Source organism: Myodes glareolus, chromosome 17 (assembly GCF_982192425.1).
Source record: "Myodes glareolus chromosome 17, mMyoGla1.1, whole genome shotgun sequence".
Classification (NCBI taxonomy): domain Eukaryota; kingdom Metazoa; phylum Chordata; class Mammalia; order Rodentia; family Cricetidae; genus Myodes; species Myodes glareolus.
In genome coordinates, this window is record NC_142042.1 from 1550699 (window position 1) to 1577722 (window position 27024).

Below are 27024 nucleotides of genomic sequence, written 5' to 3' on the forward strand. Positions count from 1 at the left end.
TAAACTAAACCTCAAAATAAATTAAAAGATACACACATATTTGCATAATCGTTGACTTGTCTTCAGGCTGAGAACGTATTTTAAGAGGAGAAATAGTAATCAAATAGGCATTGCAACCCATTTGTGTTTCAGAGACAATCCCCTTCGCTATGGGCACGGTTTCACTTGCCTCCTGCTGCTCACACTGGGTGCTGGAGGGTGTCTCTGAAGCTAATTTGAAAAGTAAATCGACTGTGTTTGTTCTTCGTAGAGTAAATCGTTTGTTTTTTTAAAAATATTGTTCGTTCCTTAATGCCTTCTAAATTTGTTCTACAGTGTTTCAGAGTTTTAGGTTAGAGTTTCAAGACGGAAACGCCTTAAACTCCCCGGTGCCCTGACATGGTGTAAAATTAGGTCAAGGTTGTGTCTTTTGGGAGCAAAACTTTCGCCTTGAAGCCTGATCTTGGCGAGGGTAGGGTCGCAGTCGCTGGGGAAGCAGCTCCAGAGGTCCCCGAATCCGAGCAGACAGGACGACTGAAGCTCATCCCTGCACGACTCCAGTACTCAGGGTCCCGCATGGTGACTGGTGGCCGGAGGAGGCCCGCACCTGCGTCTCCACCCTGCGAACAAAGGGTGCTAGATCTGGACTCTGCTGCAGCACGCTGTTGAGGTTTCCGCCACCCGAGGTCCCAGTCTGCTCACTAAGTGGGCGTTGCTCGGCGCCACTGGGAGGCGGGGCAGGGACACTCCCGGCAACACCTCCGTGTCGGCCAATGGGCAATGGCTTTGCCTCGGGACCCGCGCTAGTTGGCCGCGTCGGCCCCGCCCAGCCCTGGATATAAACGCGAATCCCCGATAGGCAACAGGAGATCTCATACTGGGCAAAGTCCTCCTCTCTCCGGCCCCAGCATGCAAAAGAACGCATCTCCGAACGGCTTCCTGCCCAGCTTCCAGCACTTTGCCACGCAGGCCATCCACGTGGGACAGGAGCCCGAGCAGTGGAATTCACGCGCCGTGGTGCTGCCCATCTCGCTGGCCACCACTTTCAAGCAGGACTCGCCTGGCCAGTCTTCTGTGAGTGGCAGGGCGGGTCAGACAGGCAGGACGGGCAGGGCGGGCTGGGCGGGTTGGGCTGACTGCGGGAACACTCGGGACTCGTGGGTGGTCTCTGCGATTTTAAGTTAAAAAATCAGAGTTGTAATTTGGTAAATTCTGTAGCAATGAATCTGCCTGTAGCCAATCCTCCTTTAAAAAATGAAGGGCCCTGGGCTGGCGAGGAGGCTCAGCAGGTGTGCTGACTAGTTTTATATCAAAACTAGTTTATATCAAAAGTTATAGTTCTCTGAGAGGAGGGGAACATCAATTGAGAAAGTGCCTCCAGAAGATTAGTCTATAAGCAGGTAGACCAGTAGGACATTTTCTTATTTAGTGATTGACGAGGGAGGGCTCAGCCGGTTGTGAGTAGAGGACCCTCCTCCACCCCTAAACTGGTGATCCTGAGTTGTGTAAGAAAGCAGGTGAGCAAGGCAGTAAGCAGCATATCCCCATCAGCTCTTGCCTCCAGGTTCCTGCCCTAAGGGCTTTCCATGATGAACCCTTTCTTCCCCAAATTGCTTTTGGTCATGGTGTTTTATCAGAGCAGGTAAAGGTGCTTGTCACCAAACCTGACCACTTTAGTTCAATTCCATAATCCATGTGGTGTAAGAAGAGAACCAGCCCCTGTAGTTGTTTTCTGACCTACACAGACACACTCAAACTCAAACGCACACACACACACTTAAACACACTCACACTCAAACACACACAATAAATAATGAAAGTCCTAGAGAATTAAATCAGTTCCAATAAGTGTTCAGTTAATAGCTCTTGAATACTTACACACCAAATGCATACTTAGAGTCTATGTGTTTTATGTAGTTTTATCCATTGTTAACAAGAAGGAATCTAGCCTGAGCTAAGGTCTCAGTGTTCAAATTGAGATAACTGAGATATAGGATGACCAGCATTATGGTAACCTAGGGTTACCAAGGCTCCTGAGCAATGAAACTAGGCTTTCATTTATCTCGAACCCCTCTATTCTGCACATGGCCGCATGGGGCTGCATTATAGCTGTACTAAGCAATAGTTCAAATCATTTCATCATCCAGGAGAGTGGTTCTCAACACGTGGATCACAATGAGCCTTTCTCACAGGGGTTGCATATCAGGTACTTACTTTGAAGTTCATAATATTAGCAAATTTGCAGTTATGAAATAGCAACAAAAATAATTTAATGGTTTTGGGTCACCATGACAAGTTGAGAATCACTTATCTAAGCTGTGATTACAAGTACAGAGGGTTTACTTCTTACATCAGCTCTTCTGGCTAGGTTACCTGGAGGAAGCTATTTAAGCCTTGAGCTGACCCTCTGTAAACTGGGATAATGACAGAACACAGCACATGAGCTGTTGCACATATAAACTTTGTGGTACACACTCATTACTCAGAAGTACTTTGGTGTTTGTAGTCTTCATGTCTTGCTATTTCCATTTGACTGCCACAGCCAGGTCAGAGAGGGTAGGTGCTAAACCCTTTTTATAGAAAAGGAAACTGACCCAGACTCAAACACAAGCGACCAGTAAAGCCTGTAAGACGTAGTCTTGTGGATCTCATGTCATCTTCCTTCTTGGTGGCTTACTAGATGGGTCTTGGTGTATTAAAAGTCACCCAAGGTTCAGAGGACAACAGTTAGCAAAGCAATTGCTGCATATTCTCGGGTCTTGACTGCTCTGCAGACTACCTCTGTGTGTTGCAAGTCAGGTAAAGTTCTTACAAACGGCCCTTGTTCTGTGAGTCAGAGTTCCAAGGGCATCACTATAGGATACTCCTAACTGGTGATTTGCATTCAAAATGCATGCATCACCGTCTTCAAACAAGTGGAGGGGTCTCTTCTGTAGACCTGCTGGCTGCCTGTTTGGAACAGTGTGTAGAAATTGAGTATTTGGGTATGGTATTGATGTTTAAATGGTTCCGAGAGTAAGCAGGGATGGTTAAATCCAGTCTGTGCTCAGAATCTCCAAAAGATAATAGCATTGCAACCATGAGAATTATCAGAAATCGTTAGTTCCGTTTAAAAAGCCATGGAATGCACAAGGTAATTTGCCAATGAAATAAGCTCTCCTACCCAGGATGGTAGACATCTGCCTGCTTATGAATATTTATGGAAGCCTGGGGCTGCTCTAGGAACCAAGAATTTTAGAGGAGGTTTGGTGAATTTAGCAGCCAGTGACAGTGGTAGGTGTTAAAGACAGCTGGAGCCCTGTGAACTCTGTGTGTCCAGTTTATCTATGCAGTGGAAAACTTTTAAAATAATTATTTTTAATACTAGAAATTTCTGGGTCCAAAACAAGGTTGTAAGTAGTGATGTGTTGTATGAGCCAAGGGGAGAAAAGTGTAGGATGTTTTTGTGTGTTCGGGACAGCCTGATTCTAAGTAGCCCAGGCTGGCTTTGAACTCACAGATCCGACTTTGCCTTTGCTGGGATTGCAGGCGTGTGTGATCACACCGGCTCATAGGATTGCCTCTTAAGTCACATTCCCCAGGTCTTACGACATTTGGCTTTGCTTTTCTTCAAGTAGGTCACCAGGCTAAATAAAGGGATTAGACGAATCTTAAGTATAAAGGAAGCCTGACACAAGGTTTTATGAAGCAACTCATTGAGGATGTTCACTGAGAATTGCTTCCTCTTTTTGGGGGGCGGTCATTTTTATGGGGTTAACATCTGAGCACCTGAATGACTCGTCTAACCCTCTTGTGTGTTAAATGAAGCTGCATCGCTTACATTTTGGCAAGAGAAGCTCAAGTTAGGGTCATGCAGTTCCCTTTTCCTAATATGTCCCTCTTATTAGGGAAGGGTGAGGCTGACATACTTGCAATGTCATGCCAACATAAGGGCTGCCACCTACCTAGTGGTTAGCACACATCGAGGGATAGACAGGGAATTTATGCCTTACTCCATTTCATCCTCACAGATAGACGTTGCCTATTAGAATGTCAAGGCATTTGCCTACTACTACTAAGCTAGGAAGTGACAGGCATATCCTTCTAGCCCGTGGCAGGTACGTCATTCTTGCTCGCTTTTATTTTATGTGTATAGGTGTTTTGCCTGCTTGCATGTCTGCGGACCACATGGCCGGTGGAGGCCAGAAGAGGGCATCAGATCCCTTGGAACTGGAGTTCCAGATCCAGTGAGCAGACCTAGATAGTGGTCATCTTTTGACCTCTCCGTATTGCCATAGCCACAATGCCACACTTACGTCTTATGTCAAAATACGCCATGGCTAGGTCATAGCAAGTCACTATGGTGGGATTGGCCTGCGGTTGTGGCCATGTTTTTATCAGGCTCTGATACTAACCAAGAGCTCTAAGACAATGAATAAATCCTCCTCCTCTTCCTCTTCTTCATTTTCAGGGTTTTGTATATGGCCGATCTGGAAATCCCACAAGGAACGCCTTGGAAAAAGCAGTGGCTGCTCTGGACGGGGCGAAACACTGTAAGAGACTCACTTCTACGGTAGAGGGAACACAGAAGCACAGAACGTAGGAAACAGAGATAGTCTCATCCCAAACTCCCGTTTTCCTCAAACAGCGCATCCTTTGGCTTTGGTTTTCAGCTTTATATACACGTGTGTTCTCACTGGTTATCAGTAAATACGGCTTTGCTTTCCAGCTTTATATACACGTGTGTTCTCACTGGTTAGCAGTAAATGGGACAGGGCAGCAAGGCAGAGCTTATTACTCCCTTCACCTCAGGCTATCACTATGGCTCATTCGCCAAATCGAAACCCTTCATAATATGTCTCAGAGGAAAGGAAGTCACTCCCAGGACCTCTTCCTGGGAGTGAGTTCTGGTTAAGCCATCTTTGTATTTTCAGTATAAATGATGCTGAATGATCAGAATAGTGAGGAGAGAAAGTTTCATTATCTATGATCTCTCTCTCTCTCTCTCTCTCTCTCTCTCTCTCTCTCTCTCTCTCTCTGTGTGTGTGTGTGTGTGTGTGAACACTGTGTTTTAAATGTCATTTTCAAACTGAAATGGGTAGAGAACCTCTCATGAGCAGCAGTGGCTCAGTCAGCCTGGGGAACCGTGGTGCATGCGGGTGGCACTAGTTTGTTGCTAAGATTTTGGGGTTTTTGGTTTTTGTTTTGTTTTATTTTAGCCCATTTGAATTTGCTTTTTATGGTAGGTTTGGCCTTTGCTTCAGGCCTAGCTGCCACCACAACGATTACCCATCTGTTAAAAGCCGGAGATGAAGTCATTTGCATTGATGAAGTATATGGAGGTAGGTGCCCTCTCGTTCCCAGTGTGTGCAAGCTGGTACAGATATAGCAATGAGCCTTGAACTATGTGGGCACTGTTGCTAGTTTTGGAGACTGTGTTCTTTTTAAGGTGTGGCAGGCACCTCGCTGGGTTTCAGATTCCATGTTCTGGAAGTGCCTATAAGAGCTTATTTGATAAGAATTGTGTTTAAGAGTTGGAACAAGGGGCCCGGGTGGTAGTGGCGTATGCCGTCAATCCCAGCACTTGGGAGGCAGAAGCAGGCGGATCTCCTTGAGTTTGAGGCCAGCCTGGTCTACAGAGTGAGTTCCAGGACAGGCTCCAAAGCTACACAGAGAAACCCTGTCTTGAAAAACCAAAAGAAACAAGGATATACGACTTGATCAGCTTCAGACATACCACAGCCTTGGTTCTGAACACACAACATATATGCTCTGGACCAGGCATGTTGTGATGTCACATGCTACCAATGAGCATCACAGAACAATTTCTGAGAGTCAGTTCTCTTCTTTTACCATGTGGGTCTCAATATCAAGTTCAGGTTGCCATGCTCGGTGGCCAGAGTCTTTAACCTGTGCGTCTCTCTAGTGATGTCTTTAGACTTGAGTGCTATGAAGAAACTGCTAACAGTTGCTCGTGCCCATGATCCTAGCACTCAGGAGACTGAGGCAGAATTGCCATGAGTTGGCCAGCTTGGGCTGCATAGCGGTTTCATGTCAACTGGGCTACAGGGAGACTCTTTTTCATACATTTTAAAAGAATTATAATTACATCATTTTCCTTTTCCTCCCTCATGCACACATACATGTACCCTCTCAAATTCATGGTGTCTTTTTCTTTGATTATTGTTACATATATATGCATGTATATATGTATGTGTATATGTGTATATTCCTAAATACATAAATACAAATTGCTCAGTCCAGATAATGTTAAGTGTATGTTTATGGTTTCAGGTACCGGCTAACCAGCAGGGGGCTCTTTCTGGGGAAGACCATTTTTCCCATTCTCAGAATTCTTCAGTTGTCTGAAGTTTTTTGCCTAAGGCTGAGACCTCTTTGGTTTTCCCCTTCCCATGTTAACATGTCCATTGGTTTCACTGTTGTTGAGGCATTGCTTAGGGAGCCACATTGATGAGACTCCATGAGTTTAGGTTCTCAACATTTCTAGGAAACACAATCTCACAGCAAGCTTCCTGCTCCTCTGAGTTTTACTATCCCCACTCTTCTGTGATGATTCCTGAGCCCCAAGGGCAGGAATTGTGTTGTAGATGTATCACTGGTTCCAAGTCCCTGTCTTGAACATAAACATACGTGCTTGTTCGTGCAGAGATCTCTGCAGAAGATGCTCTGTCAGGAAGCTGCTCCTTGTTGGAAGAGAAAAAAAAAATGGGAAGTTTGGGAAATGGTTCTGCTTCTTCCCACTTGTGGGTATCAAGTATGTTTTATTTGACTCTGGGGTATGTCAAAGAACCATGCTACTTAGTTATACTGAGCTTGCTTTCAGCTGCATTTTTTTAGAGGGTTGTTTTCATTTTGGGAGTGGACAGGTCTGCAGAGAGCAGACACTTCCTGACGTCGTGTTCTCTGCTGATTATCTTTAATATCTGACTGTGTTCTGCCTCAGGCACCAACAGGTACTTCAGGAGGGTGGCATCTGAATTTGGACTGAAGGTTTCTTTTGTGGATTGTACCCAAATCAAATTGCTAGAGGCAGCAATTACACCCCAAACCAAGGTAACCAGCTGACTTTTGATTCTGTCTGTTTTCTCCATGATGTTTTAGTTATGTCCTTTCTGTTCACTAGAGGATGTAATTTAAATCCAAATGGCATTTTATTGAAGCTGTTGGAAACACTGAGATTGACATGGGTTAGAGTCTCTGTGGGTTGAAAGCATAATTATCTGGAATGCACACACAAATTTTGAGGTGGAATTCCAACTGGGTCTTGAGGTAGGTGGGAAGAAAAGAGTATTAGACAGAAAATAGTAAATACATTAAAAACCACATTATAGGGCTGTAAAAGGAAGGAGAGATTTCCCTTTAAAACTTGGAGTGGGCCGTGTTGGGAAGATTGTTCAGTGGTTAAGAGCTCTTGGAGGAGAGGGACTTGAATTTGGTTCCCAGCACCTACACTGGTTGGCCCATAAACTGCCTGTGACTTCAGCTCCAGGATATCTGATGCCTTTGTTTTCTGCTGGCACCTGTGCTTTCATGGATAGACTCATGTATGTTCACAGGAGAATGAGGGGATAGGGAGGTGGAGAGAGACACACAGGGATAGATGATCGCCAGGAAAGGTATGGCAGGGTGGGGGAGAGGGGGAAGGCAGGGGAGCCTCTTTGAAGTCAGTCCCCAAAGCAAAAACAAAGGAAATATCAGCTTTTATAAGTTTGGTGGGGTTTTTAGGAAGTTTCACATCAGATGATTTAGTCCAACATTTTATACACAACAGAGAGCTTGAATGACCCAGATACCATAAACTAGGGACTGAAGTTAGTCATGGGACCGCCTGCTTCTTAACACTGTCCCAGAGAATGGCATGGGTTTTTGTTTTTTCTTTTTGATGTTCGAGACAGCGTTTCTCTGTAGCTTTGAACTCTGCCCTGGACCTAGCTCTTGTAGACCAGGCTGGTTTCAAACTCACAGAAATTCACCTGCCTCTGCCTCCTAAGTGCTGGAATTAAAGATGTGTGCCACCACCACCCAGCAAGAGAGGCATGGGCTTTTCAAAAGGGCCCCTGTCTCTTAGGGTCAGATCAGTGTTCTAACTATAAGTTTCATTTTTTTATGTGCATTATATTAGAAGCTAGTGTGGATTTAATCTCTCAGCTCCACCCATTATTTTTTATAAAAAATTAAAATTCAAAAGTACATGGTTCTCAAACATACCAAGCTACCAAAGCATGGCATCGTTCAAAGAGCACAGACCCCCTCAGTTCAGGGACTTTGATCTCAGCTCTGAGAAGCTTGTGTGCCGTGGAAGGTATTTGTGCCTGAATAGCAGATGTGGTGTTTGGGGACCTCATTTAAATTCTGCAGGAGTGAAAGGCCACTGTCTTTTATGAGTGAACCTTTCTAACTCTGTTAAGGATTAAAATGCTAAACTTGTACCCAAGCACATGTGGCAGGGAATGCTAATAGGTAGAAGTCCTTCACACAAAGGAGTCTTTCTAGATTAGAACCGGGGCAGCTTTTACTAAGTAAAGTTTGCTCTCAAGGAAGTTGTACTTTTATATTGTTTGAGAGAAAAGGGTTTATTCAAATAGCTGGTCTGAGACTTCCTAAGGAGGATGATAAATTTTGTCAATACAATTTTATTTGCTGGCCCTTTAGTCACTTGAATTAAAATATTTTCCCCCAAAATAGGGCTCTGCTTTTGAAGTAATATATATTATATTTATTTATTTTATGTGTATGGACATTTTGTTTCCATGCACACACGTGTACCATGTGTATGTCTGCTATCTGTGGAGGGCAATGAATCCTTTAGAACTGGAATTGCAGATAGTTGGGAACCACCATGTGGGTGCTGGGAATCAAACACTGGTCTTCTCATGAATAAATGCTCTTTACTGATCCATCTCTCCAGACCCTGTTGTCAAATTTTAAAGTCATTATAAAACCTGTTTTGTACTTAGTTACTTTTTTCATTTTCTTTAATTTTTAAATTATCTTGATTAGAATTTATTATTCTTACCTAGAAGTCATTTTTACAGTTCTTTAAGTAAATCAAGATTTTCAAACTACATTTAAATAGTGAACTGCCAGATAGGGAGTGTATTTAACTAGACATCTCTTCTATCCATATATGTAATGAAAAGTCATTAGTTCATATAAAAGAAAGCTATAAGTAATACATTTCAAAGCAGATACACCTTATTTACAGAGTTCTCACTTGGTATTTGTCGGCCCTGTGGAGAGTGCGCGTCATGACTGGATTGGGGGGTCAGAGCTCTGTCAGTGAACCTCGCTTTCCGCATTGGCTGTCTCTTCTTTTCCTCAGCCTAACGCACTTCCTCAGGTTTAGAGTTTCTAGTGCATTTGTTGTCATTCAATCTGAAGGTGTCCTTGGCATCCTGGTCATAATCCTCATTAATGAAACTTCCAGGATGTGTAGAGTAGAGTTGCTTGTATTCCAGACTCTTAGGTAGCTGATGGTAACCTTGGACTTGCGATCCACCTGCCTCTGTTACTTGAATGTTGGGAAGGTGGACATCACCCCTCAACCCCCAAAGTGCTGGTTTATGAAATACTAGGGATTGATCCTAGGCTTCATGAACACTAGGAAAGATCTTTACTGAGCTACTTCCCCAGAGTGAGGATATATTTTTATACAATCTGTTGACAGAAGTTTCTGTCCCACAGCCGTTCAGTCCCAAAGGAAATACACAGAGGTCTACATTAGTTATAAACTGGTTGGCCTAATAGCTCAGGCTTTCTTATTAACTAACGCTTACATCTTACATTAGCCCATAATTCTTGTCTGTGTTAACCATGTTTTATCAGTGAGGCCTTCTCATCTTGCTTCCTCTGTGTCTGGGAGATTGCGCCTTTCCTCATCCCAGAATTCTCCTGTCCCTGTTGCCCCGCCTATGCTTCCTGCCTATACTAGCCAATCACTGTTTCATTAAAACAACACACGTGATAAATCTTTACAGGGTACAAGCAACAATCTATTTTATTTGTCTTTGAGAACAGAAGCTCCAGACACCATGCCTTTGTTTTGTAAGATAAATATTACTAACCATTTTAGGCAGAAGAGGACTTGAGGAAGACAGAAGGAATTTATGAACAATGGTCCATCAGTAATTTAGCTAGGATTCAAACCTGACCATTCCACCTTCATTATCTACATCTTTCCAGGATGAGAAGTAGTAACCTTCTACGTTGTGGTTTGTAAGATGTATACATGTGTGGTATATTTTTACATACTGTTGTTTGCTGAATTACTGTAGCTTGTCTGGATTGAAACACCCACAAACCCAACCTTGAAGATGACCGACATCGAAGCCTGTGCACGCATCGTCCACAAGCGTGGAGACATCATTTTGGTTGTAGATAACACTTTCATGTCTGCATATTTCCAGGTAAATGAAAGGAAGAGTTTTTGCTGTGATCAAAACCCCACATACTTATCTGTAATTAGGAAAGAAAGAACTACTTTATAATAAAATCATTATCAAACTCAAAATAGTTATATATCAAAATATAACTATTATTGATTAGAAAAAGAATCAGATTTGGACTTTTTTGCATTAGTTAATATAATTTTAAAACTGTGTTACTATCTCTTTGGAGGCTTTGTTGGGAACAGTGAACCCCAAACATAGGCATTAACACATTCACCAGGCCATATTGATAAGAATAACCCCTATGGACAGGAACATGTGGATGGATTCTCAGAGTCTATGCATCTCAGAAGTAATGAGATCCTTTGTAGCAGTAAAGAGACATTACCTGGCTTCCTTGCCTCTTTGACCATACAAAAGAAGATGTAGGGAGATTTGGCCTGAGCCTACCTCCTTTTTCCATGGAAGCTGAATCTTCAGAGTCTGAGCCTAGTCTATTTTTGTTTTCTATCTTACTTTGGATGCTTCTTTGGTAGAAGTATATGGATGGGTGGATTCAAGATCTTAGAAAAACTGAAAATGTGTAGATTCTCACACAACAGGGTTGAGATGGATTCCGCCGGGCTCTAAGGCAACAGATTCAAGTGGATGGACCGGCGTCTTTCAGATGGTTTCTCATTTGAAGTAAAAATGTCTGTTTTTTTTTTCTTTCAGCGACCTTTGGCTCTGGGTGCTGATATTTGTATGTGTTCTGCCACAAAGTACATGAATGGTAAGATAAGTATAGCCTGCATCTCAAATATTCTTTCCCGTAGATAAATGATGGTAGCCAGGGCTAGGCATGTTGGGCCCCTCTGCTATCATGTAGGATTTATTTGTGACTTGTGTTAAAATGTAAAGTAAAAAAAATTTTATGTAGATGAGGCTAGTCTGGAACTCACTACTTGCCAAGGCTAGCAGTGAATTTCTGATCTCCCTATGTCCCAGGCACTGGGAGTACATTGCCACACTCAGAATCTCATTTCTCATAAACAAAACTGCATTCATGGCTCATAGGGTTTACTGTAAGGGGTTACACTTTCATTCTGATGGCAGTCTGGAGACTCTGACTCTTTATATGGCTTTTACTTTACTGCTTTAGGTATGGTCACTGCTATAAAACTGGGTAAAGTTCAAAAAAGAGAAGACATTCCCCTTAGGATTTTTTTTCAAAAGAAGAATCACAGTTTGGAAATTATGAATTGAAGAATAAATACGAATTGTTGATGGTGATGTTTTTGTTTTGTTTTAGGCCACAGTGATGTTGTCATGGGCTTAGTGTCTGTTAATTCTGACGACCTCAACAATCGACTTCGTTTCCTGCAGAATTGTAAGTGGTCAGAAGCCTGAGGTTGCTTTGTGTGTGTGGGGTATGTGTGCAGTCTAGAAGAGGGCACTCTCCACCTTAGTCCTTGAGATAGGGTTACCACTCAAACCTGTAGCAAAGTACCAGTGGTCCCCCTGCCTCTGTCCAGCACAGCACTGGGGTTACAAAGCCATGCCTAGCATTCTACTTGGGTGCTGGGATCCTAAGTGAGGCCCTCATTCTTGTACAGCAAGCATTGTTGTGCATTGGCCCATCTCCAGCCCTCTAAGACTGGATTCTCGTTATGTCACCAGAGATTACGCTTGATATTTGTACTTTGACAGAATATTGTGAAACATTTAGGGAGAGATAAGGAAAAAAGGTTATAAAAACATAATTATACCCAAGGTTTGATAAGCAGATAGGCGGAAAGATCTCTGAGAGTTTCAGGACAGCCTGGTCTACACAGGGAGGTTCAAGCCAGTTAGAGCTACAGAGTGAGAGATGCTGTCTCAGACAAATACATAGAGTTACAGCATAACACAATCTTATGACTTCATGACATCATTTAAGGAAGGAATTTTGTTTTCTGCTTAACAAAATTGTTAAAACTGAAGTGAGTTTTTAAGACTCAGTGCAATATTTTAAACACTGAAGTGTTGGCTTCCATGTCCGTAAGTACCTGGAATAGCAGTTGGATTTGAGTAGCACTGGAGACCTAAACATACACCTCTCTATACATTAAATTCCTTCCCTGGTAGCTTGCTCAGTTTGTCTCAAGTATAGGTGATTGCTGCACTCTGACAAATAAGAGACAGACATGATTAAAAATTAAAATACCCTTCTAGAAATTGTTCTTAAAGTAAGCAAAGGGGTTGAGGAGGTGGAGTTGATTGACTGCTTGATAAATAAGAAGGAAGGAGATGGCTCAGCTGCTAAGCACTGGAGCTGCTCTTGCAGAGAGCCTCAGTTCAGTTCCCAGAACCGACATGTTAGGGTTCACAACCACCTGTAGCTATTACTCCCAGGATCCGACTCACTCTGCAGGCACTGCACTCATGCACCCACACACACATACATAATTTATAATTAAAATAAAACCTTTAAAAATAGAAATAAGGTGTGTGTTAGTTGATTGTGCAGCAACAATCATGACCACACTGCAGATTTTCTCTGTGGTGCATCTCAAAGACGTGAAGGCCTGCACTATGTGAAGTGCCATGTCGTGGAATCGAACAGGACAGTCTGCTCACAATGGCCTCATCCTGTGTGACGTGCCATGTCATGGAATCATACAGGACAGTCTGCTTACAGTGGCCTCGCCCTGTGTGACGTGCCATGTCGTGGAATCATACAGGACAGTCTGCTCACAGCAGCCCACACTGTGTGACGTGCCATGTCGTGGAATCATACAGGACAGTCTGCTCACAGCAGCCCACACTGTGCGATGTGTCTATCTCCTCACAGCTAAAGTTTCATCTTGGTTTCCTAGTTATAAGACAGACAATTCTCTTCTTTAGAGCACATTTCTCTAAGTGCATTTTTATTTTCATTCCATGCTTCCCATTCGACAGCAATTTCTCCCTAAAACACAAACATTGAGCTTCACAGATAGATGTTTCTGAGTCACTATGTTGAAAAGGAAGAATCAGAGGATTCCTTGGGTCCCGTGGTACCTTCAAGCTAACCCAATATTTGTTCTCTTCCAGCACTTGGGGCGATTCCTTCTCCCTTCGACTGCTACCTCTGCTGCCGAGGCCTGAAGACTCTGCAGGTCCGAATGGAGAAACACTTCAAGAATGGGATGGCAGTGGCTACTTTCCTGGAGTCGAATCCCCGGGTGGAGAAGGTTATTTATCCTGGTATGTCAACCTGAGTTCTAAGCAGTTCTATCTAGGTTAAGACTTTATGTGGGTCATTCTTTGTGAGTTTCTGTTTTCATGTAATTTTACATTGTTCATTGGTTATTGTCCCTGTGTGTCAGGCCCTGGAATGAACATGGTGGACAGTGGACAGACAACATAAAAGCTGATCTGGGGCAGTGGAGTTCAGGTGCTAAGAACAGCCTCACATGCTAGATGCTTCTGTGGTTTTAGCTCTGAGGCTGTGTATACTTCAGTCACAGGATAATTCTTGGTTGATTGATGGATGAGACCCTGCTGTCGCTTTTTCAACATGATAATTGGACATTATCCCACTGAAAATTAATGTATCAGAATCCCCCTCAGGCTCTTTTCAGTTCACCACCCTTTTCAGGAAGACGAGCAGAATCATCCTCACTCCTTGTTATGCTACCAGTTACCAGCTAAGCTGTTATGGGCTCATGCAACCTTGTTCTTAGAGCCTGTGGCTATGGGATCATGAGTGTAGGGTGGTTAAGATTTGTCTTCAAGGAAATTGGATAAGCTGAAGTTGAAATATATGAGCTCAGATCTCCACCTGTCATTTGATAAACAGTGCTTGCTGGGATGCCTTTTAGATCCAGGGAGAGATAAAGGCTCTGATCTATGCCCCAGGGAGTGGGTGGCACTTGTTAAATGCTCACTGTTGAGTATTTCCAGAGACGTCCAACAACTCTTAGGCCTGGGTTTTCTTTAGGAATATGAATCCAATATTAATAAAATAAATCGATTTGCCCTCATGGAGACAGTCTTGTTCCTAAAATACATGAATCAAGGAGTCCCAGAAGGATTCAATTAACAAGGGAGTCCAGACATGCAGAGGTCCTGAGTGAAAGAGCTCATACTCTGGAGTCGAGAAGGGAGGTTGGCCAGGGCATGGGAGGATGTGGGAGAGATGTCTGTAACCCTGCTGTTAGGCTTACCTGAAGCTAACTTTGGGAACAGAGGACTTGTCCCCTTGAAGTATGTGTGGCTCTAGAATGAGACTGTTTATGTGCTTTGTGTTTCCAGGGCTACCCTCTCACCCTCAGCATGAGCTGGCACAGCGCCAGTGCACAGGCTGCCCGGGGATGGTCAGCTTCTACATCAAGGGTGCTCTGCGGCACGCTGAGACTTTCCTCAAGAGTCTAAAGGTGAGCTCAACATGCATCCCCTGAAATTTCCTTGTGGCTCATACTCACGCCCAGCTTTGTGCTTCCAGGCCACTCCCATCAGACAGAACAAAGCTCTCCTGGCTCAACTCTATCTCTAAGATTTGAAGGATAGTATTAACTTCAGACATGTAGTAAAATTAAGCTATGCAGTTCTAGCTACCTGGCACACTGAGGCAGGAGAATCATGTGATCCTTTAGGTCTGAGACGAGGATAGGCAACATAACAAGAATCTGTCTCAAAAAAAAAAAAGGAATAAATTTTATGGCACTGTAATACAATCTTAGTCCTTGTTGCTGCTATAATACCCAGGACTGGATATATTAGCCTGTTTTTCATTACTATCACGAGATGCTAGAGACAGGCCACTTTATAAGTAAAGGTTTACTTCATTGGCTGTTCGAGACCAAAAACTTAAGGTCAGAGTTAGTTGGCCCCTTCCTTGTGCCCTCTAATGAGGGCCTAGTGTCAGATGGCATCCCGTAGGAGTAAGAACAATCACCAGCTAGGAAGACCAGCTCAGGGCAGGCTTGCTCTGATGGCAATCGACAGTATCTTGGTTAGTTCTCCCTCCGTGGCCTCAAAGTCTCCCTCCAAGCCTCACTTCTTGAAAGCACGTCACACTGAGGACCTCGACTCCAACCCATGAACTTCGGTGGGACCCACCTCACCCAAACCAGGCAGGTCACTCAGCATACCGTTCTGGAGGTTGAAGAGATCCAACCACCTGCCGGTATCCATGTAACAAAGATAGAAAGGGTGTGTGGGAGCAAGAAGACAGGAGCAGGTCCAGGAGTTTTAGGTACCGCTCGTCCAGTGAGCGCTAATCAAAGTGGCACCACTGACCGTTATCCTCCAAGAGACGCTTCTCTGCAGGACATCCCCAGTCCCACAGGGAACCCAGGACAGACCACATGCAAACTGAAGCAACCGTTGGACTAAGAAGTTTCCCTTTCTCTGGCAGTTAAAGGAGGTGTTAAGAGGCGCCCGTAACTGGGTGTGGTGGCACCGCCTTTAATCCTAGCTTTCAAGAGGCAGTCGGCTGATCTCTGTGAGTTCAAGGCCAGCCTGGTCTACAAAGGGAGTTCCAGGACAGCCAGGACTGTTATATAGAGAGACCCTGTCTTGAAAAAAGAAAGTGTTATATATGGATTAATGTAGATAATGGTAGACATTCAGAGGTATTTGCTTAGAAGGAGACATCAGAGGCCGGTCTAAAGGTAAACATTTTAGGGTTCAGAGCTCATGTAAATAATATTTAAGTATGATGTGTATATATTTGTTGTTGCTTATATGAGGGCCTTACTCATTCTATAGTCTAGAACCCTAGCATTGACTCTATAGACCAGGCTGGCCTTGAACTTGCGCAACCATAGCCTTCATCTGTCTTCAGCAGAATATCAACGCTTGCAGATTGTGTAGTTATCATCCAAACCAGGGTGATGTAGGAAACTGACTCTGGTCAGTTTCTTGTTTATTAATTGAAGGATTGACTGACCGACTGATTGATTTTGCAGTTCTGGGGATGAGAATCAGGGTCTTGTGCTTGCCAGGTGAACTCCCTACCACTGGGCTACAACCCACCGACTTCTGTAAAGTCCACTGAAACAAGGTTGCTATGTTGCTCAGGCTGGCCTCGGACTCACAGAGATCCTCCTGCCTCTGTCTTCTGAAACTTTTCATGTTTTAAAGGTGTGAAGGCGGTACATCTAATTGTCTTAGACTTTACTCTGACTTTTTCTTAGTATCTTGCCTGATTCTTGGTTTATTCATAGTTGCTATCACTCTTCATCCCTCCTGAGCCAGAGAAGTTTCATCAAAAACATTTATTTTCAGAATTTAGCACTATGTTTTCAGGCAATCTAAATTCCTGTTTTCTTTGCTAGCTGTTTATTCTGGCTGAGAGCCTGGGAGGATACGAGAGTCTGGCCGAGCTTCCGTAAGTATGCTCTTGTTTTTCTTGGTTATTATTGCATCTCATTTATTTAGTCTTTATTTTTAATAGTTGATTATTTTATCTTGATCTCTTTGTGTTGTGTCCCATGTTGAGCTGCCACATCTGTACCTCTCTCATCGGTTGACATAAAAACCACAGTTCTCATCTTAAATGGAGTAAGAACATGGACCCAGGAACAAAGATAGAGTGGACCCAGAAACACAGAGTTAACCCAAATTCTGTGTTCCAGCGTGGAAGCAGTTTCACAGGGTTTTTATAGTTTTACAGAGCAAAGAAAATCATAAGTCAAGGCCAGTTTAAAATACATTGGTGGGTGCCTCAGAGAGTCGGGTGCAACAAGAGGGTGAGAGCTAGTTTATAGTCTCAAGGTGCTATTGATTACATTCTTAACTCTTGGATTGATTGGTGGAAGCTAGTGTTCTGCTAATAACATCTAAGATATTTTTATTTATTATTGCAAGACATTAGTTCAGATACCAAGAAGGACAAGGAATGGCTCTTCCAGAAGGCTAGTGCTAGTCCAAGATAAAGCAATTAGCCTCTGAAGCGAAAACAAATTCCAGTCTCTCCACAGAGTGGAACTGGAGTTCACTCCACCAGTCTCTGCAGACATGGACTCCTTTGTAGTTGTTGGTTTCCTTTTTACTCTTTGGCTCTTTGGGGACCCACTACCCAAATAAATACACAGAGACTCATTCTTACTTATGAATGCCTGGCTTAGCTTGGCTTGATTCTAGCCAGCTTTTCTTAACTTAAATTATCCCATCTACCTGTGCCCCTGGGCTAAGATCTTTCTCTAGTCTATGTCTCTTTCTTCCCTTCTTACTCCATTGCTGGTTAGGTAGCTGGGCCCTGATGTCCTCCTCTCCTTCTCCTTTTCTCTCCCCTTTCTTCTATTTATTCTCTCTGCCTGCCAGCCCTGCCTATCCTTTCTCCAGCCTTGTTATTGGCCGTTCAGCTCTTTATTAGACTAATCGGGGTTTTTTTTTTTTTAGACAGACAAAATAACAGCTTCACAGAGTTAAACAAATGCAACATAAAAGAATGCAGCATTTCTTTACAACATTAAACAAATATTCCACAGCATAAATGAATGTAACACCTTAGATTAATATTCCACAACACCCCTTCCAGATTTTTGTTTACTGACAGACACAGCTTGGTTTCATGGTTCTCACTCACACACCTCAGCTTTCTGAGGGTATGGACCACAGGCCCATGCCATCCGCCAGCGTTCAGGAGCCAAACCTGTGGTGCCTAGGCAAAGGAGTGAGTTATGCCCTTCTCTATGTTGACTCCACAGCAGTAACTATGTGCTGTGCTGCTGTTCTCCCCTCCGGCCTTGGAAGGATGTCTAGATCCCCTGGGGAACAGAAAATATGTCCCGTGCCCTTGGCTTTCAGAGAGAGCCTGACTGTACAGATAAACCCGTGCACTCTCTTAGTGTGTTGCGTCTTTGATGGTATGCTATCTGAATAGATATTCAAGCTCTGCCTGGTACTCCACACCCTTCATAAACCAACAACAAGCCAGAGGATTTTAGGGAAGCATTCAGCAGGTTACATTACAGACAGGGAGACCCACCCAGTGAGCTTGGCTGTTATACCCAGGAATACATGCCAACTTCATTCTTGAGGCTTTACACCAGGAATAGTGTGGGTTGTGACTGGGGCAGTGGGTCAGAAGTTCAAGTGCTTGCCACACAACCGTGAGGACTTGAATTTGGCTTTCCAGTACCCATGTAAAAAGCTAGGCACAGTGGGGCATGCCTGTAGTACCAGTGCTGGGGAGTGGGGGAGAGAGAGGAGGATGCAAAGGCAGTTTTCATGAAAAAGCATCAGTGAGCTCAAGATTTGTGGTTGGAGCCAATTGAGGTGGACCTCAGTTTCCAATGCTTGTGCATGGAACAGTGCAGAGAACTCTTATACATTCCTGCCAAATTCTGCAGCACATTTGCCTTCATAGGATGAGACTGATATTAGGACACTCTGGTTACTGCTGACTGCTTCCCTGACCTGCTGATCAGTTTGGTATAGGCAGACTTTTCTTTCCTATCCACCAGTTCCCAAATAACTGACACAAAGACTAATATTACTTATAAATGCTTGGCCAATAGCTCAGACTTGTTACTAGCTAATACTTACATTTAAATTAACCCATATTTCTTACCTATGCTTTGACACATGGCTTGATACCTTTTCTTAGTACGGCATGCCCATCTTGCTTCTCTCTGTGTCTGCTGGCGACTCCTTTGACTCTGCCCTTCTTCTTCTGAGCACTCTGTTTGGTTCTCCCCATGACCTTATCTTGTCCAGCTATTGGCCAGTCAGCTTCTTTACTAAACCAATCACAGTAACATATATTTGCACAATGTAAAGGGATATTCAACATTTCCCCCTTTTGTCTAATTGAAAAGAAAGATTTTAACTTTAATATAGTAAAATTATCTATGACAAAACAGTTACTAAGTAAGAATTATAGCTGCCATATCACGACCATTTGTATTTTTCAAATTTAGAGAAAATACTCTATTGTTTATCTTTGTAACTCTGAAGTTTTATACCTAGTTTGCCTTTTATTATAACTTAAAAAAACTTTAACTATGACTGTCTAGTCTTCAACTTCATCAAAGACCCCAGAAGGGTAAAATGTTACCTAACAACAGGGACAACTGGCTGCCTGGACAGTCACCCTAGCTTCTTCTGTAAGGTTGGGGCATCCAGCTTTGGCCTACAGGCCTAGTATATCTGACAGACATTTCTGAGAAGCAGGGAATTTTGAAGGATTGTTCTACCGTGTCTTGGTAAAATTTGTCAGTCACCTTTTTTTTTTTTTGGTGTCCTGCTGCTTCAGTTTGAACAGCATACTGTCAGCAGTCGAGGCAAGGTCAGTTTATTTGCCCAAATGGCTAGATTTTTGCCATAAAGAAAGCAAATTTCTTATGGAGATTCTTCAATGCTCATCGTCATATTTTGAAGCAAATTGGTGCTGTCAGGAGCAGACATGTCTCGCTGTCATGAAAAGCCTTTGAAGTATTTGAAGACCACCTATCTATCTATCTATCTATCTATCTATCTATCTATCTATCTATCTATCTATCTATATCTGTGTATGACCTTGAAAACGTACCTAACTTGACTCTAAGTTTAACTATTATAGATGAGTATTAATCTATATTTAATTAAACATTACATTTTAAGATGAGTTGTCTAAGCACAATACCCCAAGCAAGAGTAGAAATATATATTTAGCAAAAATAATTTTAAATTTGTATTAATAAGCCAAAACTTATACCAATGTGAAATATTTAAGATCAGTAGTTGCTTTTTTAGTTTAAAAGTCTCACTGAGACTCCTCAGACTCCACCTTTATTCTTCCCAGTGTCCTTAGTCTGGTTCTCCCACCTAACTTTATTCTGCCCAGCTATTGGCCATTCAGCTTCTTTATTAAACCAATCACCACGACATATAGTCACACAGCATAAAGAAATAGTCCATAGTCTGGAGCAGGGTGGCCATTTATTACAGCTGTTACCACAGGAACAAGGCATCACTGCTTCTCTTTGTTTACCTGTTATCAGTGGACATGATTTTGGTTGGTTTTTACTCTTTTTGAGGTAGTACAAACAGCTCGGTTTGTCCTAAAACTTGTCCTGCAGGCAGGGATAACATTGTATTACTAACCATTTTGTATCTAGCTCCAAATGCTTGGTTTGTGTATGTGGACCACCACACTCAGCTCCTATGAGAAGTTTTTTTTTTGTATACATTGAGCATTGACTGTGTCTTGGAAGCACTGTATTAAAGATTCAGATTCCTGTGTGTAGGCATACTTCCCATTTACAGGTAGGGCAAGTCTGACTAACAGAGTTTAAAGAAATATATCTCAGTCAGATGAAGTAGGTCAGATGGCATGCTTCTTCCCTGGTCTTTCAGGAAGATACCTGGGAGGGGATCTGGGAGGGGCACACTTTTGTGTGCAGTCAGTTTGCTTCTCAGAGAAGAAGAAGGAAATGTTTATTGCTTTAACGCTTTCTCCTTAGAAACAGATGTTTCCTGATATATTAGGGATTGGGTTTAACATTGCTCAACCCCCCAGACTGGATAAGTATGTTAGGTCAGGACTTGTCTGCTTGGTCACCCTTCGTTCTGGGCTTCCCAACACTGTTGTGACTGGAACAATATAGGAGAATAAGTAGAGTCTGCATATTGGGTTAGTCTCCCACCCTGATCCGTATGTTAGCTCTGTAGCCTTAGAAAACACTTCGTACCCGTCTCAGTCAGGGTTTCTGTTGTTGTGATGAAACACCATGACCACAAGCAAGTTTGGGAGGAAAGAGTTTATTTGGCTTATACTTCTACATCATAACCCATCACTGAAGGAAGTTAGGACAGGAACTCAAGCAAGGCAAGAACCTGGAGGCAGGAGATGATGCAGTGGCCATAGAGGGGGGCTGCTTACTGGCTTGTTCATCATGGTTTGCTCAGCCTGCTTTCTTAAAGAACCCAGGACTTCCAGTTAGGGATGTCACCACCCACAGTGGGCTGGACTCTCCCTCATTAAATACTAATTAAGAAAATGCTTTAAAGCTGAATCTTAGAGAGGCATTTTCTCAATTGAGGTTTCCTCTTTTCAGCTGACTCTAGCTTGTGTCAAGTTAACATAAAACTAGCCAGGACATTATCTTTTTTAAATCTCAATTGAGAGTATGGGGAAAATGCCTGAGTTAATGCTCTGACTCGTATTACAACATTAAATGTATATTGTGGGCTGGAGAGATGGCTCAGAGGTTAAGAGCACTGACTATTCTTCCAGAGGTTGTGAGTTCAATTTCCAGAAACCACATGGTGGCTCACAAGGATCTCTGTAATAACATCTGGTGCCCTCTTCTGGTCTGCAGGGATACTTGCAGGGCAGAACACTGTATACATAATTAATAAATAAGTGTTTTTTAAAATGTCTGTTGCTATGAACTACTTAGACATGTCACATTTTAAGTACTTGTGCTTCCCATCTTTCCTTCTTCCCTCCCTCCTTTCTAATTTTCTTTGATTTTCTGTTTTTGTCTCATGTATTGGAACTATGAAATTGAGGCCAGCCTGATCTTCATAATGAGTTTCAGGACAGCCAGGGCTACACAGTGAGACCCTGTCTCACAAAATAAAACAACAAAAGAATTCACACACCCCACGTCTTGGTGCTGCTTTTACTAAAGAAAGCAGTATTTAGCTTGGATGACTTTGAGAGGAAAGCAGGGATTTGTTGTTTCTTGTTTTGTCTCATTATATAGCTCTGGCTGGCCTAGAACTCACTATATAGACAAGGCTGGCCTTGAACTCACAGAGATCTGTCTGCCCCTACCTCCCAAGGCAGAGGATTAAAAAGGCCTGTGTCACTACACCCAGTGAGGGAGTGCATTTCTTAATTTTCGCTGTTACTGTGTGTGAAGCATGATGTGTGTGTTGGGGGTGGAGGGTGTGCCAAGGCTTACAAGTGCTAATCAGAGAACAATTTTGTTTAGTTATATTCACGTTATGTGGGTTCTGGGGGTGAAACTCAGGCCATGAGGTTATCATGGAAAGAACTTTTGAGACATCCCAAGGGCCCTGAAATATGGTTCATTCATAAGAGTATTGCTCTCTGAGGCTCAGGACTGTTTGGATATGTGCCTGTTCCCTGAGGGAAGGAAGAACCTGTGGGGGCAGAGTGTTTTCAGGAGCATGTTAGTGTGTAAAGACTTCCTGTCTTAGGATTTCTGTTGCTGTGATAAACGCATGACCGAAAGCAGCTTGAGGGAGGAAAGGGTTGGTTTTAGTACACAACTCTTAGGTCACCCCTCCATCGCTGAAACCTAGAGACAGAGGTGATGCAGAGGCTATGGAGGAGTGTTGCTTATTGACTTGCTACTAATGGTCTAACTCCTCTGAGGTTGCGTTTGGAACTTTGTTGAAAGGGAGTTGATCTTTTCCAACTCAGCACTGCGCAGCGCTACAGAAGGACAGAAAAGCGATGTGTTAAGTGGAGCGAACTGGTCATTTCACAGGAGGGCTGCCCGAGGTAGAGATGACGGAGACTCCCTTAACCATCTTGCCTAAGTAGGTTTGTCTGCTTTTCCTCAGGGCTCCCCTCATCCTATAACATAGGGAGAACACCTCCTCTCTTCCAGGTTCTCCCCATAGTGCATCATGCAATGGAAGCCTGGTTTTACACCTGCTATGGATGATCAGCTTCTGGTTTGGAAAATCCTTCAGGCCATTCTTTCATGCGTCTAGAATCTCTGTTGCCTGCTGCTGACTTAGAGGCCTGGTGTTGTGTTTCATGGATCGGCCTCAGAAGTGTATCTCTTGGAAAGAGCCGTGTAGGAGCGATTTGGTCTTCAGCTCAAGACTCACTGGGGCAGGCGGTTGAGTCCACCGGCATGTGGTCTCTCCTCTACCTGGATACTAAACTGCTAACTTTAACCCATTCTTATGACTTATCAGTAATGGCATAAACAGTCCTGGTTTTAATTTAGGATCATAAGAAGAAGATATTAGCTTGATAGTTGTTTATTTTCTGTTTGCCTTTGAAAAATCATAAAGGTTTAAAAATAGCAGCCTAAAGAGACCTGACGATAACTGCCAATATTTAAGCTAGAACTATGCCTCCCTTGGCACAATCTAATGATAAAATCTGTGCACATTTACTTCCAGAGCAATCATGACCCATGCATCTGTGCCTGAGAAGGACAGAGCTACCCTGGGGATCAGCGACACACTGATTCGACTCTCTGTTGGCCTGGAGGATGAAAAGGACCTTATTGAAGACCTGGATCAAGCTTTGAAGGCAGCAGTGAGTTGTGTGTGTGTGCAGGCATGTGGTCTGCATATGCCCTCTTTTTTTCTTTTATTGAAAATAGATTTCCCACACAATATATCCTGGTTAGTTTCCCCTCCCTCTACACTTTCCCGTTCCTCCCCACCTCTCCTCCTATTCAGACCCACACCCTTTCTGTCTCTTACTAGAAAACAAGGGCATTTAAGGAATAGTAATAAAAATAGAATAAATAGAAACAAATTGGAATGTGACAAAACAACCAACTGAACAAAGAGGGCCAAGGGAGAGGCATAGGAAATGCATGTAGACACAGACACACTGTTTGCATGTGCAGGAGCCTCATAAGACCCTCAAACTGGAAGCCATAATATAAACACAAGGGACCTGTAAAAATGGAGTGCTTTGTTTCCCCAATGAGACGCACTTGGAGAAGACTACTTTTTACTAGGAAGTGGTTATCAACTGGAGTTAGTTTCCAGGTTAAGAATAGGGGCGTGTATCGCTCTTCTCAGCTCTAGGACCCCCCTTTGGTGCACACCCATGCAGGCACTGCGCTTGTCGCCACAGTCTCTGTGAGTTCATGTGTGTGCCAGCCCTGCTATGTCCTAAAGCCCTTGCTTCCTGTCTGTCCTCCATTCCCTACAACTTACCTTCTTTCTGCCTCCTTTTCCACAGTTTCCCTGAGCTCTGTGGGGAGATTTGATGGAGAACATCCATTTAGATCTCTCACCCTGCATATTATCTGCCTGTGGATCTCTGTGTGTGGATCATCTGCCTTAGGAGGTGGCTTCTCTAATGGCCAAGCAAGACTCTGGTCTATGAGTACAGCAGAATGTTGCTAGGACTTGTTTTACTCCTAAGTTCCTTTATCAGAAGAGCAGTAGTTGTTTTCCCTTGCTAATCTCAGGTTCTTGGCCACCCAAGCAACTCTGGGCATAAGTTCCATCTCACAGAGGGGCCTTAACTCAAATCAGGTATCGGTTGGCGACTCCCACAAACTTCATACCTCTATTGCACCAGCACATCTCGTAAGCAGGTCATTCTCACAGATCAGAAGATTTGTAGCTGGGCTGGAGTTTCCCGTTCTCCTTTGGTAGCATGCAGAGAACCTGCCAGTACTACGATGCTGGTCTGTAGGGGTGAGAGCTACACTCTCCACATTCAGTAAGTTGTCTAAGTGTTGTCTTCAGTGACGAGACACTTGCCTCGTATTGCCAGTTTGCGGAGAGCTACCAATAGCCTTGGCAATAGCCTGGGTGATTTGGGGGTTCTCGTGCCTTGTCCCCCAAAGAAGTCACACATCTCCTGGGCACTTGCGGAACTCATTTGGCCCTAAAGAATTCAATTAGAAGCAGCCCATTCCCAATGCTGGAAGCTTCATTTGATAATGAGACATGTCCATCTGGGGCTCTGTCTACCCTGTTATTTCGCGATTTTATTTAGATTGCTCTCATATATGTGTGTATCACAGGAAGCTTCTACTGTGTTAGGTTTCAGTACAGCCCCTCAGACGGCCTTGGTTTTACTGTCCTTCCTCATATTCTCTTTCTTGCTTTACTCTCCCTGTTTGATCCTTCCAATGCAGCCCCTACCCTCACCCGTCCATAACTCTCTATTCTGTTTGCCCTTCCTAGGAGAGACCCTAGGTGATCTGTCCCTTCTCTAGTCCCTTACACGCTGCCTAACCTCTGTGCTTATGCACTTTGTACTCTGTTTGTCTGTGACTTCACAGTGAGCATGCACACTTAAGTGAATACATACCATAGGCGGGTCTAAGTTACCGTACTCTGGATGATTTTTTTTCTAGTTCCATACATTTACCTGTGAATTACTATGTGATTTCATTTTTTTAATGGCTGGATAATACTCTATTGTGTAAGTGTACAATTTCTTCATATCCCTTCTTCTGTTGTGGAATATCTGGGTTGTTTCCAATTTCTGGCTATTCTGTATAGAGCAACAAGGAACATGGTTGGACAAATGACCTTTGGGTATATGCGCAAGAGTGGTATATCTGGATATTGATGAAGATTGATTCTCATCTTCCTGAGGAACAACTGCACCGGTTTCCATAGTGACTGTACAAATTTACACTGCCACTAGCAATGGATGACTGTTTGCCTTATTACACATCCTTGCCAGCATGAGCTGTCATTTGTTTTTATTGATATTGGCCATGCTGACTGGTGTAGGATATAATCCCAAAGTAGTTTTGATTTACATTTCCATGATGATTAAGGATGCTGAACATTTCTTTTCTTTTTTGTTTTGATTACTCAAGACACGGTTTCTCTGTGTAACTCTGGCTGTCCTGGAACTCACTCTGTAGATCAGGTTGGCTTCAGACTCAGAGATCCGCCTGCCTCTGTCTCCCAAGTGCTGGGATTAAAGGCCACCACCCAGCTGAACATTTCTTTTAAACGCTTCTTTGCCAGCATGTGTCTAATCTTGAGGGTAGGTGTCATCGTGTTTATAAAGAGTGGGCTCACCAGAGATCTGTATTCAGGCGTGTGTGCCTGATCCTCACCTGAACAACATCTGTGACCTTGTCAAGTCCCATTGGTACCTCAGTCTAGAGTCAACTTCATCTGGTCTTTACCCCTCTAAAGAAAAAAAGTCCCGAGTCACCCAGTATCTCCTAGCACAATGTCAGCCTCATTGGGCGCATTTGATGGTTCAGGCTTCTGGGCCTCGTTTGGTATCATCTCCATCACCTCAGGTTCTCACAGTATTGGGCATCTGACTGCAACTCCTCCCTCCACCCACCACAAACCCAATCTAGAGCCACCCCAGTTCCAATCTGATCATCACCAAAATTAAAGAGAAATGGCCTCACTGTCACCTCTAAAGGTGTCACTTGCGGACAGTTGACATGGGTGAAGGTGCAGGAACCGCGGAACGAGCTCTCGGGGTAGGAATGTGGAGGTCACTGACATCCTTTTTCTGTTGTTATTGATACAGCACCCTTGAAGTTTGAGCTGAAGCTGGCATTCCAGTGCTGCCGTCAGGAGCTGCATCCAAGGGATCAGGTCTTCCAAGTAACTGGACAGACCATTAAGGAGCATTTGCAGAGTTTCCCAGAGAGCATTTTAAGGCATCTAATGACTTTTACAGAAATAATCATCCGGAGATCTGTCTTCTGTTTATCTTCTCTTGACAGGTTGGTTCTGTTAGTATCATTTTGGTAGTTTTGCTACATTTGTATCCCAGGAAGCTAGAATTGTGCTGTTTGGGGAATTACATTGCTGGGTTTTTTCTTTCTTCTGTAGCCCAAGGTATATTTTAATCATGGTTACAATGTCATAATTTAGTATTGATGTTTTCTGAAGTTAAATTATTAAATGAATGATCTTAAATCAGTCGTGATTTTTTTCCATCCTGTTGAAAAATTATTAAAAGTGATTTTTTAATTTAATTACTATGAGCCAAAACTCAAATATTTGAAATGCCTACTGTGAAATTCTAGTGATTAAAGGTTGTACTTGA

The 27024-nt window shown here is 43.3% G+C and overlaps 1 protein-coding gene across 1 annotated transcript; it reads left to right on the top strand.

Annotated features, from left to right (window-relative positions):
- Positions 1–830: 830 nt before the first annotated feature.
- Positions 831–27024, top strand: Cth (cystathionine gamma-lyase). The gene is made up of 12 exons (XM_048453514.3): positions 831–1053; positions 4430–4511; positions 5205–5300; positions 6923–7032; positions 10254–10385; positions 11082–11139; positions 11659–11736; positions 13422–13574; positions 14625–14746; positions 16652–16704; positions 23415–23553; positions 26500–27024. Exons 1-12 carry the CDS (start codon positions 889–891, stop codon positions 26506–26508), a joined length of 1197 nt encoding a protein of 398 aa, XP_048309471.1. The 5' UTR covers positions 831–888; the 3' UTR covers positions 26509–27024.